Consider the following 19,428-nt stretch of genomic DNA (forward strand, 5'->3'; position numbering starts at 1 on the left):
GCGACAGCCAATCAGCGCGGGCCGGGGGCGGGCGCAGGCGGGCAAGGGTCCAATGCGGAGGCGGCGCGGGCGCCTCCCATTCGCAGGGCACCGGGGCGGGGCGGGGCGGGGGGCGGGGACAGGACGCTCGTAGCCAATCGCGCGTCCCGCGGGTGGCACCGGAAGGATGCGATTGGAGGAATGGGGTGGGGGGCGGGACCCGGAAGTGGCAGCGGAGAGCGGTAACGGGCGGGCGGCGGGGCGAGGTCGGGGGGCTGTGCTGGGCCGGGCGGCGGGCCCGGTAGGTTCCTCTCTCCAAGAGGAATGGGCCACCGGCGCCTCCCACCTGCCTTCTTGTCCCCGTGGAGGTGCGGGGTCGTACATGGTCCCAGCCCTGCATGCGATCGGTTTTAGTAAATATGGAAATCGGCGATTTCTGACTGTGCTCCCGATTCTGTGTTCCCACAGTGTTTTTCCATGCTGCTGAGGAGCAAGTGAATTGAATGCTGTGGCCTTTACTGTATCCTCCAAGTCGCCAGCCCATGTGGAATAGCACCAAGAAAACATCCATCTTTGCCGTTTAGTATAAATCGAGTTATTTTCAGGTGCAAAGTGTATATTTTTTTGATTGGCATGTGTTATTTGTGTGTTGGGTGATACAGCTCATTTAAAATAGAATTGGAACTCGGGGAATTATTAACCAAGGGGGTGTAAAAGCAAGCTGCCTTGTGTGGTGGAAGGTCTTTGTCCCCATTCTGTAGATAGTACTCGATGAAAATATTGGTAGTTTGCTTTGCCAGGGTATGGGTGGCACAAATACAGTGAGGGTTGGGGTGCACCTGCATGATGGTGGGGCACTTAAATAACCTCACAGCAAAAAAAAAGGAAAAAAAAAGAAAGACACACAAAAAAGAACATAAGAAAGAACATAAGGGGATGAATAGGTAAAAGATTCCCTTTCAGGACTGGAGGTGGTGACTGAGATGCCTGCTTGGGGATGGGAGGTGCAAAGGTTGTGCTGATGTTGCAGCATGTGGGCTGCAATCCTTGCTCGCTGCTGTCAGTTTAGCATGTGGGCAGGAAGCTGAGGGATGCCCAGCGCCAAAAATAGAGAAGTTTGTCAAAGTAGAAAAGAGCTTATTTTCCTGTGGAAAGGAAAAACCCAGCAGAGCAGTATGTGAGCTTGTTTGAAGAGGGACTTGGGTTGACAAGGCCACTCTGTTGTAGGCTCTGCTCTCTGTTGAGGTAGTATAAGCCCACAGAGCTGTTCTAGAGACCAGCTGTTATAAATTAAATCCCTTAATGATGCAGTAGTGTACCAGGAGAATTATCTGCCTGTGTATGTGGGGGCAGTTTTTCACTTTCCCTGGGGAGGTGAAAATGAGCATTGTATAACAGCTTAGGCATTTTTCAGGGTGTTACACTCTCTGCAGCATAAGTATATTAAAAAGGCTTTGGGTTTGTTTGTATTGGGACATTCTTCTAGAGCGCAGTGTTACTTGCCCAGCAGGTCAAGTCTTCAGTCACTTAAAACCCAAACAACACACTTGCATTTATCCATAGCACTTCTGCGTGTTCAGTAGGGAGTCTGGTGTGGCATTACACAGCACAGACACTGGAGTACGTGGTGTGCAGTGTCGGTAATGCCCTGCTTGTTTTGAGACCCCATTACTGCTCCAGTAGGAATCATGGAAGTGAAATCCTGAAAGGCACAATGCCATTGAGTTTCTCACCGTGTTTTACCCTTTGCATGAGGCCCACCTGCACCTTGTTTTCCAGCTGTGCTCATACACAGAGGAAAGGCAATAATTACTCCCTTTAATGTTTCCCAGGTTATTCAGAATTAATTCTCATGTCAGCAGAAAGCTCAACCATCACAGTTCGTCTTGTGCGCTCTTTTGAGCACCGGAACTTCAGACCTGTGGTGTACCATGGAGTTCCCTTGGATCAGACAGTGAAGGACTTCATCGCTTTTGTGAGGAAGGGTAGGAGGTCTTTGTCTCATTCGTTTGCTTCAGGCCCAAGTGTTGCTGTCCCTGCACAAGAAAGTGGAGGGGAGAAAATGAATGGGAATTCTGTGGCTTTGGTAGAGATGCCAAATTTGTGTTTGCATCCGTTGTGTGCTTTTCTTCCTTAGATGAAAGGTCTGGAGTTAATAAGGGCTTCCGTAGTCGGTGTGCCATGCCTAAATTTGGATGGACTGCTCTCCCTGCCCAGATCCTCATGTTTAGTCAAGAGACATGGACAAGTCAAAGAGACAAGGACATTGCTGCATTTGGCTCAGTGCCTCAGGCTCCTTGAGTGGTGCTGTCAGGCAAATATTCATAAATAAATAAGAATAAATTAATATAATTTAGAAAGTCTTTGATCCTAACTACACAAATATGTGGAATGCAGGAACGCAAGTCTGTTTGCTATTTGTGAGAAGAGAGAATCTTGAAAATTTGTTTTTGACACTGTGTGGTCTCACTGTGCATGTTTGTTTCTGAGTTCCTGTCTCCATTTTGAGTTTTGTTGTGCAGATTTACTCATCTGTGGGCTTTCTGTTTTAGAAGCCTGGTTAAAAGTAACAAAAGTTAAGTACTGCAGACCAGCCCACACAGTGACTTGGTAATTAGGGTGTTACTCTTAATCTTGCAGCTGTATTTCCACACACCTAAATGGAGACATCCAAAGGGTACAGAATAATATAATTTGGTTTTTTTGCATGAAGTCAGCTTAAACAAGTCTGGAGCTGTTATAGATAACATTTGAGCGACTCCTAGGACATTGCCCTGGGACTCACGGGTGTATTGTGTTTGGCAATTTCCATATTTCTGGACAGTGATAGGCATGGCAAGATCTTAGGATGCTTTTAGAAAACTGCAAGCACTTTCAGAACATATGGCACAGCTGCTGTTATGAACAAAAAAATAAAAAACAATGCTAAGAAACTTGCTTTTGATGTGTGCAGTATTGCAACTCGCTGTTATTTGAGACAAAGCCAATGTCTTGAACAAGACTTTTTAGAACCTCGTTCCAGAGGGGTCCAAAAGCCCTGTTCCTTCCTTTACTGTTATCTGTTTTGAAGGGGCAGTTTAAGATAAATTGTTAAACTACTGAAGAAATCATGGCTTCAGCCACCTTGCTGCTGGGCACCCCACAGCTGACTGGGTCTTCTGAGGTCCTGTTTAAGTCACTGGGAGCACTGACACCAGGGAAGGTGTCAGCATTCTTGCAGTTACTTATGGGCTGTGTCCTGCAAGCAGCTAAAGAGTTAATTTTCTACAGTTTGGCTTCGTTTTCGTGGCTGGTTCTCATGGCTGTGTTCACTGAACGATTCAGTTATGAATGACAGCTGTCAGCTGTTTGTATAAGGTAAAGAGAGATGCTGGGAAAACCATTAAAAGGATGTTCCTGGCAGATTTCTGAAGGATCAGACTCCCGTGATCATACCCTAATTGCACTGTCCTCATGGGGTGTTTTGTTCAGAGGGACTTCATGCTCAAATGGAGTTATTCACATATGGAGTCACTATAGAATCTGAGCCAAAGGCTGTGTTTTAGCATTTGATGCTCAAACAGATCTCCTATGTTGCAGATTTATTTTGATGTAAAGGCTGCCTGGGGGATGCATGCATTGCACAATAATGGAAAATGAAGTATTGGAAATAATTTAAAAAGAGAGCTTTGTTTTAACTTTGTGCTTTTATTTTAATAGATGTGTCTTCAAGAACAGGACTTCCTCCTCCTTTTAAAAATTACAAGTATGGTAGGTGTTTCTTATATTGCTTGTTGTAATCAAATGCCCACATAGTATTTTACACCAGCATTTATACAATTTAAAAGATAACTGCTGTACAATCCTAATGTTGGTGCCAGTACCTGCCTACATTTGTAACTCTATCCAACTCTTGTAGCTGGGGCTATGCCACTGGGATCTTGTCTGCAGAACTTGACCATTATTTTAAAGATCTGTTCTAATCTTTAAATTAGGCTGCATGGTTTACATTATTTGCTACTGGGTACTGATGGGTTTTGCTATTATTTTTTTTATTACTTTTATAAGTGCCTTTTTAACTGTGTCTTTACCCTAATGAGCAGCTTGTGATCTCAAAACACTTTGTAGTTCTCTGGGTGCTTATGTACTTCAGTATCTATTTACTGATGGTGAAGCAGAAGCTGAAGGCAAGAAGTAGAAAATGCTTAAGACTTACATACTTAAATAGTTTACACAGTATAAGAGAAACAGGGGAACTTTGGTCCAAGTAGATATGAAAGCTCTTAAATACAAGCTGGTGGTATGAAATAGCATGATAGGAAATTTAAACTGACTTTATCCTCTAATGTAAAGGTATATGTGTATTTCCTTTTTGTGCAAATTGGCATGAACATGTGCAATTCATCTGTTTGGGACAGAGAAAACTTTTTAAATATTGCTAAATTACTTCCTTTCTTGGAGTTCGTAAACTCGGATGTCAGTCACATATCTTTTTCTAAACTTGGCAATTCTCAATGTTCCCTTGGAGTTTCCCTGCAAGTGATCCTCTGTCTCCCATGTTCTTGGAGTTGACAAACTCCTTCCTCTATGGTGATGTAAAGAACTGAATGAGAAACCTACTTAATACATGTGAATGGTAATAAACTCTATTTGCCTATTTGAAAAAACGGCACAGATTTCATTTTGTGCTCTTGCTAATGGTAAAACAGAGAGTGCACATTGAAGCCAGAAAAAGAGTTAGGGATTAAGACTGATGATACATCAGTGGCAAGGATTTGAATGTTACTATTATTTTTAATGTTACTTAAGGTCTTAACATCTGTAAATGTAAGTTTGAATTTGGAGGTGCCCTTCACCCCATCTGTGCCTTTGGATGAGGGGTCCTGTCTAGAACTGCTGCTCTCAGTTGTATCCCTGGTGTGGCCTATCCCAGCTGCTAGTTCTTTCATCACTCAGAGATCAGTTTAGTTTCTCCCACTGCATATGTGATGGCCGAGGGCCTGATTGTGCTGTGTAGGACTGAGCATAACTGTAAAACCTGTTGCACCAGTTATGGGGGCCTACTCTTACTGTGATGGTGCTAACTGCAGGAAAATTTTCACACAGGAAAATCAAAGCCAGGTTCCTCACCTTCCCCTCAGGCTGTGAATCATCCAGGTTCATGTTTTTGGCATCTCTGCTGTCTCTACACTGCTCTACTGTCATGTTTTTGTGAGGAAAGGGCAGTGAGACTTCTGCATGAATAGTGCCAGTAACACACAGATTTTTCCCCCCGTTTTGTTTGGCAGTGCCAGAAATCTCGGTTGGATCTGGTTGTCTCTCACCTTGCCTGTTTCATCTTCCTTCCCTGCAGAATTTGGCACCACTTTGTTCTCTTAACATCATATATAATGCCATCACATTTTTCCTCTTGGATTAGTGCTCCAATTCACATTTCAAAGCTTCTGACTTTCATTTTCTCTTCTTTTCTTTGTATGGATCATTCTTGTTCTTGGTCTAGAACTCTTCTGAGTCAGTCTTATCTTAGTACCTTATCACTGCCATCTTTTCACTGATGTTGGCAGCCTGGGTGCCAACTCACTCCATAAGCTGCTTCTCAGTTTTATTTCCTTTATCCACAAATGTGGAGCAGTATGTCAGGTAGTTCATAAAATCACTTAGTGGTATCTTATCAATTGCCATGATAGACCTATTATCAGAAAAGGCAAGATAAAGAATTGGCAGTGTGATTGAGTGGGACTAAGTGGGGATGAAACAGCAAAGGCTAGTGAGAGGACTTAGTTTATGAGAAGAGACTGTAGTTTCATCTCTGTTACAGAGTTAGAGAAGCCATTTAATAGCTCAGATGAAGACATGGTAAACTGCTGGGTGCAAGGGATGGAGTTCTGAGCAAATAAAACTGAGACAACACTTCAGGGCATGACGGGACAAAGAGAAAAGGGAACGTGTCAAAGTAGACGGAGGAGCTTAAAACTAACAGGTGCAGGCTGGGTTTATTTGCTGTAGTAGAGAGGTTTCATAATTGCAATATATTTTTTCTGTGATTGCTTGGTGTTTTTGTAATGTTTCTATGCAAGATGGATCCTGGTAATTGCAATTTAATGTCTGTCTTGCTTCTAATAGCACAGTTATTACAACATGCCAAGGCTGCCTTCTCAGTGACCTCTGCAGTGATAATACAGAGTACTTTTTACTTTATGTAGTGTTTTAAATAGTGTTCAAAATGGGCCAGAATGGTATGGAAGCAAACTTCTGAGTGGGAATGTGATCTCTGTTATTCTGAACATCTGACTACTTGCTCCTGGTAGTTTGAAAGTTGGTTTAGCCAATGTTTAACTTTGCTGTATCCTTCTCTTACCAGACTATTTCAACGTGAAGTGTTCACTCAATGCACAAAACTAAACTAGAACAGAAAATGAGCAGACAAGCAGAACCGGTTTTTCTTCTTTGCTGGGAAGGCATTGATGTGTTACTCCAAGTTTGTTCAGACACAGACTCTTTAGAGTTCAATCTTTTCTTTTTTTTTAGCATTGCATGGCTTTAAGCCATTCCCTCTGGATCTTCACACACATCCAGTTGCTTTAGTGTTATTTTCCCCTGTTTTCCCCTTCTGTTAGCAAAACCCTGCCCATATTGCCAGAAGAAAGTAGTACTTTTTAAAAAAAAATTCTAAAAGCACTACACTGCACAAACATGAGATAAAAATTATTGAAGAGAGTGTAGCATTAAAAAGAGAAGAGGCTGTACATGATCGTGGAAAATGAATTTGCTTAACGAAATTTCTACCATGGATGGTGGGTGTTGTATTCATGAGAAGGAAAATTTCAAGGGATGATCTGAAGTGGTCAGGTTACTGTGTCTTAATCACTTGCTGCCGACCAACTTAGCTGTGGTAGTTGGTCCTGCCCCAATTGCATGTGTAAAACCTATTAAGTTAAAACACCCTAAGTGGCATTTAAATTGATGTGTTTTGACTGGCAATTGAGACGGTTATTAGTAGGTTATTGTAATTCAGCCAGCAGACAGAAGCCCAGTAGGATGTGGTACCTTAATGTTGCATTGACTGCTTTAAGACTGTGGCCCAGGACTTTGAGATTAAGATGTTTTCTCTTCTTTCAGGTTCAATACACAAAATTGTTAATAACAAAAGATCTTGAAGCTTCCTGCTTTGTTTGTTTGTCTTTCCCACGTATACCTTTCAGTGTTGTCTGCTTATTAAGCCTTATTTTAGGAAAACACTATTTTCTTTCAGATACAATGAAGATTATTCACCAAGCACACAAATCGAAGGTAAGATTATTAGCTGTGTTCCTCCCCTTTTGCATGCTTTGATGCAGGCAGATCTCTGCACTGTCAAACAAGACGGGGCAGAGGCAATCAGTAAATTCTTCTTCTTATCTTCCTATTCTGGTTCTCTGATTTGTAGACTGGTGAGCTTGTAGTGAGTTTGGAAGATGATGACAAACTGATTTTGAAGGAAGACAGTACGCTGAAAGCAGCTGGAGTAGGTGGGAGTACATTTGTATTGACTGAAGATGCTGTTCCTTGTGCTAGCATTAAACTGATAACTGGCTGATTATGTTTGGACAGGCTGCCGAAAAGTAAATGCTATTCCTGATGCTCTTTACATGACTTGATAATTATTCAGGGAAGCATTATTCAAATCATTGGTCTGAGGGCAGCAGGTATCTGCACTCCGAATGTTCAGAATGCAAATTGTGATTTTTAGAGGGTATGCTTATAATTCTGCTGAGAGTAATTTTAAATGATTGACAGATAGGTTATTAGTACCGTGTCTGCTTAGTCTTATCAGTAACATTTAAACTGATGTTTTGGTTAGAAATGTAAGTAGTGGAACCAGCACGGAATAATGAAATAAGATTAGATTTGTTTAATGTGCAGCATACAGTGCCTGATAGCCAGATTGCTCAGGAAAGTTAGAGCAGAATCATTTAGAGAATGTGCTGAACATAGCAAAGAGTTGAAACTTGACCTGATTTCTCACATTTTGACAGGAGATTACATATAGGGCATGTCTTTTGGTAATAATGTAAAGAAATGTCTGTCATGATAAAATTGATGGTCCCTGGATGTCCTTTGGGCTTCTCATAAATGTGGCTGAATGACTTTGTGGCAGCAGGGCACTTAAGGGATGTGTTTGCATTCCACCTTGATATGGACATTTGCTCATTTGAATGTGATTTGCCTGGCTGGAAAGCATTAACTGCCTGTGCTCTAAGTGCAGGGGCTTCACAGAGGAGGCACCTTCCTGCTCCTGGTGCTCACTGATTGCTCCCCAGCTATGGAATGGGATTTCTTTCTCATAGGTTACTTGGCTCTCCTGTTTCCTGCAATTTATTTTCTGGTTTTAAGTGACTTGGGATGTCTCTTCAATGTTCTGCTCTGGTGTGAACTGCAACTGATCTCAGTATACCTTTCCTAAAGGTCTTTAAATGTTCCTATAATATGAATAGTAGTTTTTACTACACCAGGTCGTTTTGTCGGGGGGGGGGAAAGATGATGATTACTGGCACCCAAGCCTTACAGATTTGTAATTTAGTTAGCAGAAGATTGATTTAATCATGATCTTTATCTATGTAAGGCATAAGAGGCAGTGCAGTTCAGGAGAGGGACTGATGACAGTGCCAAATGTTGAATTAGAAACAGCAAAGCTGTCTTGTTTCAAAAAGGTATGGATAAATATTTGTGTATATTATCCATCTTTGAAACTGGGTTTGTAGCTATAGCAGTGAAACAGTTGGACATGATCTCAAAAAAGGTGTCAAAACATCAGACTAAATGTTACAGTGAAAGGAAATAGGAATACAGCAGCTTGTTCTGTGTCTCTGTACAAAGGGAAGGATGGTTCATTTAGGGCAGAAAATGAATTAAAGCTGGGTTTTTTTTCTTTTTTTTCTGAATAACAGCAGTTATTAGTCATTACTATATAGAAGATATTTGTGATAGAAGGGGAAAACCCTTTCTTTGGATAATGCAATGTGCCATTATCCCATTTTGAATTTGGATATGTTCCAGTGTATCTGGATGTGAAAATGAACTAAGTTAGGAGTGGGGTCTTTGTAGTAAAATCTTGAAGATTTTACTTTTCTTCTTCAACAAGAACTGGAATAAAGTAAGCCAAGAAGTGAAGTATGATAGCATGTACCACAGGTCCTCATTTTGTACAAAATCACAATTTTGTACATTTGCTTTAAAATCAGTAAGAAAATTTGAAATCTCCTATTGACATATGAATTTTTTCCAATATCTAGTATGGACAAGACTTACTGGAATAAAATAGTCAGAATCACCATTAGAAGATCTGGGAAATTCTGATACATGCAGAACATTTTTCCTGAGCTGCAGTTGATTGCCCTTGGCTCTATGCAGGGGTGGGCTAGAGAGTTATAAATTATGAGGACATTAAATAAGTATCCTCAGGAAAGCCTCTGTAGTAGTGATTATTATTACAGTTATTATCCAGTCAGCAAAGTTAATGCTTACATTTTTTTTTAAGCAGGGTGTATGTTAATAAAGTGTTCAGTATTCATTACAAACAGTCTTGTCTATTTTCTAGTTGAGATTCTAAAATCCCTTCTACTGTTTTTTTTTCTTTTTTTTTTTGAAGACAGGCAGACTTCATTAACTTAAGGTTTAATTTAAAAAGCGAATGTGGAACTTATTGGCTCAGCACCTTAAAGAATTCCATGTTTAATAATTGTGAAGGCTTTCCATCAGATTTGTCTCTGTTCTGAATTAGTAATGTTGCTGACTTATTGTTTTAGAAGAGGAAGTCCTTGACCTACTGGGTTGAAAGAATTGTGACTGTTCTGAACCTTTGTGGGTCCTTTAGCTCTGCCATATCCCCTGTGAATAATTAGAGGTATTTGAAGGTATTGCTGGAGAAGCCAATTTGTGTCTTTCACTTTGCATATTGTTGAAGCCTCATGAATTAATCATCACCAGGGCAAAAAATTAACTTCTTCAGACACATATTTTGATGGGTCATGAGGGAAAATGTAAAGTGATCTGTAAAATATTCTACTGATCCTCTAAGTATTAAATTATTATACCTACAGGCTAATTTAATGGGAAAAAGAAGTTTCTTTCTCCCTCTCCTAACAGAAAAATGCACAAAAAAAGAGTATATAATGCTTCATTACTTTCCTAGCATTTGAAGGTGTTAGAAATGCAGTCACTTAATTTGCTGAATGCTTATACAAACAATTCTGAAGACTGTGTTAAACAAATCTTGAGGGGTCTTGTGTACATATTTACTTCCTTATATTCATGTTCTTGGTGGTTTTGTTTGGGGTGCTTTTTAATGAGGTTAAATGACATCTTTAATACTGGAACCTTTTTTGCAAAAATATGAGGAAGAAAAAGAAAAGTGTGCGGTGATTTATAATTGACCATAAAGTTGCTAATTGTCTTCTAAGATTCTAAATAGCTGGCTGTTGGTGGTTCATTTACTGGTGTGCTAAATATTTAATTTTTTATTCATTCTAGCAAATGAGACAGAATTAGCATTCTTCTGTGAGGAAGATTACAGAAACTACAGAGCTAATCCTGTTTCGGCCTGGTGAAGATCCCAAGAGATTGTTTTGTTTTCCCATACCTGTTGTAAATTTTCCTTATTCTGCTTAATGAGATTTTTCTTAAAGATCAATAAATCCTAGAGGATTTCTTTGCAAACAGTGCAATTCCCTGCCTATAGAAATTAATTTCTGTCAATATGCTAAGGCTGAGAGAAGAACTGGTGGACATAAATGACTTTTTTCTTCCTCCCTTTTCTTTTTGCTGGGCTTGGCTCTTGAGCCTCAGGCAGTGCCATCCCTGACCTGTGACACACTTTTGTGGTGTGATCCCACAGCAGACAGTAACTGCATATGGAAATTATACAAGGCACGGGAAGATCCCAGCCCAGTACTAACTACTAATGAAAATGCAGTGAAACCTCCTTCAAGTGAAATGAAATGTTTTATGGCCAAATCACTGGGTATTTTAAAGAACTTGAGAATCTCTCGGTTTCAAGTCACAGCTTTACTTCTCTCATGTTATGTTTGGTCTCTTTTGTTTAAATAGTGCAGACTGGCCAGTGTTCCATGCTTTGCAGTGATGAATGCTTTCCATTATCCTCTCTTCCAGCCCTCTTTAGCATGCTGAAAGGGACAAATGTCTGTTGGGAGGCTTTTGTGTCCAGGGACCAGCTCGCCTGTTGCTAGCTTTACTTGATGGAGACACCTTCACATAGGGGTAGCAGCTCGAGTTCTGCCAGGACATCAGTGTGCCTAAGTAGGAACTGGGCATTTTTCCAAATGGAGTGAAAGCTCATGGTTTCAGTTTTAAGAATAAAACCTGAATGATTGTATTTTTTTGCAAGGAGAGGCCCAGTCTGTGAGCCACATGTCTTCAAGACTGGAATTGATTCCTTTATGCTTTCCATGAGCCAAATACTCTGTTGCTGTGTGTTTGTTCTTGGAAATTCCAGGCTTTCCTACTACATGAACCAAATTAAGAATGACAGAAAATAATCATGCATCCAAGAAAGTACCTTTAGATAGATACCACTTATGAAATGCTTTTTAGGGGGTACCAACATGGGACACTGTGCCTTTAAGCCTCCCTTCATTGAAATAGGAATGATGGCTCTCTGCCTTAGCAGTCTTTTTGGGCATAGGCTCTGCTCAAATGAATGAGACCTCACGTGCAATTGCTTTAAACCTGCGCATCGACCCTGAGCTCTGTGTGAGAGCTGACAATGCTGCTTCCATGAGACTTTCTGGAGGAGTAACCCTGCCATTTCCTAGAGCTTTGATTATTGTTTTTATTGACATGTGTTTATCTAAATAAAATTTCCCTTTATTTTACATGTTGGGCCAAAGAACCCTCTGTGTATTGTTCCCACCTCATTTTCCTCATCCTTCCTGACACCTCTTTGGTCTAGGCTGTTTTACTCACTGACAGCTTTGCTTCAGAGTTTTATTTTCTTGTGAAAGAATGATACCACTTCATCAACTTGTGATTTAAATGATTTAATCTTAATCTTGTAAGGAGGAGTCCTGTGTCAACTATGTTCTCCTGGGATGCAGATGTTGTGCATGCCCTGATGAATTTATGAAGAGAATTTACCTCTTGCCTTCTCTTTCAGCCCAGGCAGCCTCTCTGTTGCTGGTACCTGCTCCCCAAACATGGTCCCATGTCTCAGCTACCTTACACAGTCTGTCACTTTTGCAGATTTATGTGGTTAATACAAGTTTGTGCTCATCTTCTCAGACAGTTCAAGCTGATGCATTGCACTCCAGACTCTCCCATCCTTGTTCAGCCAAATTTACAATAATGAAGCTAACACTGTAAGAATAGATGGTGTACCAGGGAGATCAGTGTCTCAGGCTGGCCTGCCAAGGCATCTAAATGGTGTCTGTCAGCCCATGCAAGCTCTCAGACTGAGCAAGCACTGCCATTCTTTTCCTCCTGTTCTGGGGATTTGAATTTGGTCTCCAGCCCTTTCAGACATATTTGGATTAGTTTTGTGATCCCTTTTCTCTAAAGCATTTGTGTTTGAAAGAGTCACCACATCTTAACAATTGTCCTTCCTGGGCTTGTACAGTTCCCAGCTTGCAGTGTCACATCAAGTGTGGTACAGTGGAAGAGCAATTCTACAGCATCACTGAGGAAATCTGTAAATGTTCCATTGCAAATATTCCAGAATGATGTGCCTGGCACTCCAGATTAACTTCTCTTTCCAAGGGAAGAGTTAAACTGCTGCTTTGTGAGCTCAGTTAGCTCTGGCAATGGCACTTCATTGGCTTCTTTCTCCAGCAGCACAGTGGAGCCTTTTGTAATGCTCTCAATGGCCATACTTGTAAACTGGTTTCTTCCTGAAGTGTTTTTCTACTGTGTTGGGTTTTGTTTTTTTTTTTAAATGGGACTTTTAGTAATGTTTCTTTCAAGTAAACCCCACAAAACCACAGATAAAAACTGAAAACTTGTTAGAAAAGATGCTGTTCCAACATTGTTTTGGTGGGATATGGTACAGCCTTGTATCAAAGTGGCTTTGATTCCAGGATTGTTGAGTACTGAAGGAAATCACAGAGTTAGTACTGGGGTTTGTTATCCTGGCAGAAATCATAAACTGCATTGGTTTACAGTTGCTTTTAATCAAAGGTGTAGTGGGGCAAGTCATACAGCTTTGCCAGTGTTCTTAGGCATTGTTCTTAGGGTTAAATAAGGATTCGTGTTACAGTGCGATGTTCTTGGAACCATTCACCATTTTTTTTGCTAAACAAAAGAACAACATCCAGAGAGGACACTGAAATAAGATAAAATTTATCCTGGGTTATAACACTCTAGCAGGGAAAGGCAGTCAAACTGGAACCCTGGAGTGGTATGTCAGGCTTGGCTGTCTCTTGGAGAAAAAAATCACTCCAGAGAGACTGGAGTTTTGATTAGGAGGTGTGAAAGCTACTGAAGAAGAGAAGAGGAAATTTGGAAAGGAATTATAAGTAGGAAGAAAAGGTAACAGTGTAACTGAATAAACAGCAAAATCTGCATGTGCAACACTCTTGGTGCAGAGATACCAGAGCAGTGCTGCTTTCTATAGAACTAAAGGTATAAAAATGGTGCTTTTTCCTAATTTTTGGAATTTAATTCATGAACTGCTCAAATAGGCATCTGTTTTTTTCTGAGTTTGTCACATTATACTTTCTTCATTCAACAGTTTTAATTATTTTTCTGCTCAGAGGTAGTTATGTTGCCTTTTGAAGAAGCAAGAGTTAAGAAAAATCTGCTGACATGGACAGCTGGGTTAAATGTTGACCAGTGACATAAAGGAGTCCTCAAAGATCTGATAAGCATCAGTGTTACAGTTAACTGCTTTATTTGATGTAAACATTCTGACTTAAAGGTGATCCAGAAATATGTTGTAAACTGTGGTGTTTCTCTTTCACTCCCTGGGAGTATTTAACATCCCCTGACACATGATTTATTTAAAAATGAGGTTGCAAGCAGCAGTCCAAGGGTTCCTTCCCATGGCCGTGGCAGGACATCTGTGGGCCCTGTCCTTGGAAGCTACAGAAATCCTGAGTGTCCAGAGATCAAGAAGCTAAAACCAGAACATGGGATACTCATTCTTGGTCTCCTGTGACTGATAGGATCCTGGATACAGAGCAGGGCAGATGACTGGAGGCATTACAAATGCCTAAGGCAAGTGCACACTTTTGGTTATTGAACAGTTTGGACTGAGCTCAGGCTTCTTGGTGGGTACCTGATCCTCCTTTCATTGCTTCCTTTCCATAGTTCTACTTGGCACAGATCCAAAAGTGATTAATGACTCAAGAAACACCCAGGAGACAACTTCTTCTGCTTTTCATTTTATCAGGATATTGACTTTTCTTTGCTCCCCATTTCCTATTGAGTCAGAGAAACAGACACAGCTTCAAACATTTCCCCAGCCACTTCCTTTTGCTTCTTCTGCTGATTTGCAATGCTTTAATGGTTAGGTTTGCACCTCAACTGGTATGCAATAGCAGCATTTCCTGTGGCAGTGAATGTACATTTAAAAAAATTTGTTCATGAAAAAATATGCTTTGAAATTGAGACCTTTTCTACACTGTCACTAATGGTGCACAACAAAGGCTCCTTTCTTGCTTTGCAGAAAGACTTGCATAGGACAGCACTGTCTACCAGTCAGTGGAAACAAAAATGTTTTTATCGTGCTTTGTATCTTGTAAGGAAATGAAGAAGTTACATCAGGAATGCATTAAAAAAAAAAAAAAAGGCAGTGAAAAGCCAAGACCTATTGCCATGAACTCTTTGCCTGCAGAGAAAGCCACCAGATGTCAGCACAGCCTGTTCTTTGCTTCTCCAGAACCTCTGTCAGCCAAGAGGTGTGTCAGGTTTATGAAAAGTGCTTATCTGCGAACTGGTTTAGCCTGAGAAGTCTGTGCCAGGGTTCTGGTGATGAAAGCTGAATCTTTCCTTGCAGAAAGTATTTCTTTTTATATTAAAATCAAAAAGTGGCAAATCGAACTGGTTTCAGGGCTTAAATTCCTCTTGTTAGAGAGCATCCTTTGCGGAGCCAGTTCCCAGCGTATCTAAATCTTTGCATGCTGTGAGGAAGCATTTGCAGAACATTCATCTGAAGAATTGTCTGGAAAAGATCAGTGTTAATTTGCTGAGGTTTTGTAAAGTAGATTTTAAGTATGCCTATTTCTTTTAAACACAAGGAAAACCATCTGGAAGAGACACACATGCAAAGCAGAGCAAAACATCTTCAGCAACACAGCTTAAACACACAACAAATGTATCCTCCATGCTTCTGACCCTAAGCTCCCACTACTTCTTCCTTGTAGTGCAAGGGTTGAGGAGAACCTGGTACTGCATTCTCTGGGTCGTGCTTCCTGAGCTGGGATGAGCTGAGGTGGGATATGAGTTTTGGAGCCCAAATCCAAGCACTGTGCACAGCTTTATGCTGTGATTAGAGCATGCATAGATGCTGCTGGGTTAAAAGGCTAAATTTGAATTTTTGCACAGGGACAAGGTGTGACAGAGCTTTCTGCTCAGATTCCCATCACTTTCCTTGCAGCAGCTTGCAGGTGCCAGGGAGGTATCGAAGAGAAGGAAGTTAAAGTGGCAGATAGAGCCCGGGTGATGTAAATACTCCTTCCCCCTGTTTTGGGCTGCTTGTTTAGTTCCTTTCTTGTAGCATTATCATGCTAGGGGTTTGCCACAGCTTGCTGTGGGAACTGCTTATTGATTCCAAGCTATTACTATAACCCTCAACCACTGCTCACACTCTGAAGGTGATACAAGAGAAATTGCAGCTGTGCAGTCTTGGGCTGTGTGCAGAGGAAGACTGTGGTGTGCATGGGTCCAGCCAGTGTGGTGTGCAGGTTGTTTAGGAGCTGTTATTCTTGCTTCTGTCCCTTCTGCACAACACCCACTTCTGCTTTGCTGGGGACCAGGATCTTGTCTGGAAGCTTGGCATGCATGGCAGATAGATGAGAGGTGAGTGTTTGGGGTGGTGGTGCAGTGCAGGAGATGATGGGGCACAGAGCTTTCATGTCTCAGTAGATGTGGTATTTTTGATCCCATATGGATTGTAACTTCTGTTTGTTATCATCCTCTCCCTCTGATACCAATAGATTCCTTTGTAGTGGGACAGAAACAGCTAGCCAGAGGAGTTGGAGTTTGTTGGTAATGAATACATTAATGGAGTCAGTATGACAGATTAATATAAGAATTTACCTTTGTCTGTCCATTCCTGCTCTCTGGCAGGTGACTTACAGTGTTGTGTACTAGGAATGTCAACAAATACTGTAAGAACTGCTGCTGTCTGCTCTCATTCCACACCTGAGAAGGTTTAATTCTGCTTTCTAACCTAAAGCCCATGGAACATGTTATTTAAGAACAGTTTGGGAAGCCCCTTTTCTTCAGTGAACTGGGATTTTTAAAATAGAAGGCATGGTGTTGGTCTGATTTCAACACTACTTTGAGGTCACAACTTTGCCTCCATGCTTGTATTTGAGTGTTGGTCTCTTCCTTCAAGTTTCCAGTGACAGGACAAGAGGAAATGTCTTCAAGTTGTGCCAGAGGAGGTTTAGATTGGATATTTGGAAAGATTTATTCACCAAAAGGGTTGTGAAGCTTTGGAAGAGGCTGCCCTGGGAAGTGCTGGAGTCACCAACCCTGGAGGGATTTAGAAGACTTGTCGGTGTGGCACTTGGGGACATGTCTGAGTGGTAGGCCTGGCAGTGCTGGGGTAACAGTTGGACTCGATGATCCTAAAGGTCTTTTTCAACTTAAACAATTCTGTTTCTATGATTGTGTCCATCCAACTGGAGGCATCAGCTGCCTTTAGAGTCAAAGCAGCAATCTAGCTATAACAGCTTTATATCCCAGCAGCTACTATCCTGGCCACTTCTTCACACCTATTCCCCTGCCCCATCCCTCCCAAATCACATACAACTGGTTCTGCAGAACACAGGCTTGAATCTTGCACAGTAACTTTGTTTTCTAGAGTGCTGAATGAGACAGCTACTTGAAAGCAGACATCTGGCTGCAGACAGCTCTTTAAGGCAGCAGGCTGGCATGCAGCAGCTGAAGGTAGCTAATTGCAGATCAGATATGGGAAACAGATAACAACAGTAACTAACCAGCAGAACAGCAGCTGTAGTGCATCCTCCAGTGTTGAGATTTCCAAATCTAAAGCAGATTATCTTTCTAGGAGGATGCACTTGTGCCACTCTAAGTCTTTGAAAGGTTTTATTAATACTATGGCTTGTGATATGCGATCCTCCTGACTGGCCCCAGACAATGCTTATTTTTAGTCTTTGATTATGAACATCCTGTACATGCTCTGCTAACAAGAACTGTCCCTAATCATAGATGGTATCTGTGTATTCTGTGCTTAGCTTTAACATGTGTGTGGTTCTCACACACAAAAAAAACCTCAAAAAACTTGTGCAGAAATTCTCCAAAACGGATGCTCCTTATTAAGGCACAATAAACAGATAAAACAAAACTGTCCTAGTGTAACAAATCTCGTTCCTCAAACCCAAGGCACAGTCTGCAAATCCCGCTAGCTCAGGGTGTGAAATTTAGAGCTCAAGAATAACACCAGGTTTTGTTGCTGATTGTAGCTGTGCTGGCCATCTTGGACAGACTGGAGGAAATATATTGCACAGAGGTGCTGAAGCAAGTGCATCCCTCTAAAGATTTAACTACAGTTTGATATATCACTTTGATAAATCCCTGAAGAGCAAGAAACAAATCGCACTGTTTAAAGCCTTGTATTATAAAACTGAAGGAGTAAGAGAACTGTACCTGCAGAGGTTAATCTTCAGCTCAGGAATTTAAATGAACTCATTAAAATCAACTTACAAATTAGCTCATTAAAATGCAATGCTGCAGATCCAGAAGTTGGTTGATCTGGCATGCCACTTGTATGAAAAAGTGACTCGAAGCAGAGAACAAATTTATAGTATTAAAACTCCATCTTTCTTTGCAGTCCCCCATCTGGAACGCCTTCTTCCTTGAACTCTGTATCAACAGCACTTTTTATTTAGTGAATTAAGCCTGTTTGATCCTGTGCTACAAGTGCTGTGTAATATCAGTAGCCCCCTGTAATGAAATATATGTCTGTACACACTTGTGCCCTTTCACATGCATAGGAACTCTGTAATTGAGCCCTGGCACCATGGGTCACAGCAATGATCATTTTATTACCTTGATAATGAGATTCTACAAGCTGCTGGCTGTAGTGGGTTTTATTTCTTAGTGGTTAAATTCCAGATAATCACACTACTCTACTACTGCCATTAAAGTAATGGTTTTGTTTAGGGGGAGGCAGGAAAAAAGACTCACACAAGTTCTAACTATGTAGACCTGTTCAGAATATCTTTATATAACTACAGAGGCCAGTGATTAAAACTGGCCTTACTCTTACAGCTTTTCATTTGGCTCTTACATATCCCAGAGGCACATAGTAGGCAGTACAGAAAATAAAAATACAAAGATTTTTACATTCCAGCTATATATTCTGCAATAAGATATATATATATGTGTGTGTGTGTGTACATATATACAGACAGAGAGAAAAACTTCAAGTACAAAACCAGTTAAATGGTAAATTTTAAGCCAGTCTCACTGAATGTCCTATGCACATCAAAAAATGCTTAGGGAAAAGATAATTGAAAAATTCCTTAGTTTCATTTTCAGCATTCCAGGATCAGAAGAAATTACTCAAACTGTTGTGTCACATGTTTTAAGGACCAGAGGAATACAGAGGGCATCATGTGAAATGCTGTTCTGCATTAGAGGAATTGGTTTTGGTCTTCAAAAGGGATGGTGGCTGGCTGGCCAGTCTGTTGGCACAGGCATTACCTGGACACACCTGACCAGCTTTTTTTTTTTTAATGCTGTAGAGCTGCAGTAGCTGTGGGGATTTTGAACTGGTTTGTCTGTCCCTTTGGGCTTGTGTCCATCTGAAAAGCCCCATGCTGACTCGCTGACTCTCCTTCTGCTCATGGAAACTGTCCCTTTGCCATGGGAAAGGGTTTGTAGGCATGAAAGTCCTGTAAACAGAGTGAGGGTGCAAACCTTTTGCTGGGCAGAACAGTGAGTCTTTAACCTTGCAGCGACTCACAACAAAACCATGCTTTTCCCCTTGAAGACAAAGCCTGCAAGCCTGTGTAATGTTCTTTCCCTGCCTCCTAATCTTTTTTGGCTGCCAGACAGTAGTCTTGCCTGACCTAAAGATGTGAAAAGAAACCTATGGGGGGAAAAAAGGCATTCAAATACACGATAAAGTGTGTAAACTGGTGCTTTTCTGTTGTCTTTGCCTGCTGATGAAATGGAAAAGACAAATAAAAAAACAGGCTTTCTGTAGCCAGTTTTCCCTCAAGGATGAGTTAAACTGGAGTGGGTGAAATTATATTCAGGTGAAATTGTCTCAGATTCATGTGGAAA

The 19,428-nt window shown here is 41.1% G+C and overlaps 1 protein-coding gene across 1 annotated transcript; it reads left to right on the forward strand.

Moving 5' to 3' along the window:
- The first annotated feature begins 211 nt into the window (after window positions 1-211).
- LOC309575234 (UPF0538 protein C2orf76 homolog) lies at window positions 212-10,661 on the forward strand. The gene is made up of 7 exons (XM_082285559.1): window positions 212-347; window positions 448-584; window positions 1,812-1,964; window positions 3,679-3,729; window positions 7,211-7,248; window positions 7,385-7,466; window positions 10,468-10,661. The coding sequence occupies exons 3-7, from the start codon at window positions 1,832-1,834 to the stop codon at window positions 10,542-10,544; spliced, it is 381 nt and encodes a 126-aa protein (XP_082141685.1). The 5' UTR covers window positions 212-347; window positions 448-584; window positions 1,812-1,831; the 3' UTR covers window positions 10,545-10,661.
- The last annotated feature ends 8,767 nt before the right edge of the window (window positions 10,662-19,428 follow it).

This window comes from Coloeus monedula (genome assembly GCF_965178545.1).
Source record: "Coloeus monedula genome assembly, chromosome: 7".
Lineage (NCBI taxonomy): Eukaryota > Metazoa > Chordata > Aves > Passeriformes > Corvidae > Coloeus > Coloeus monedula.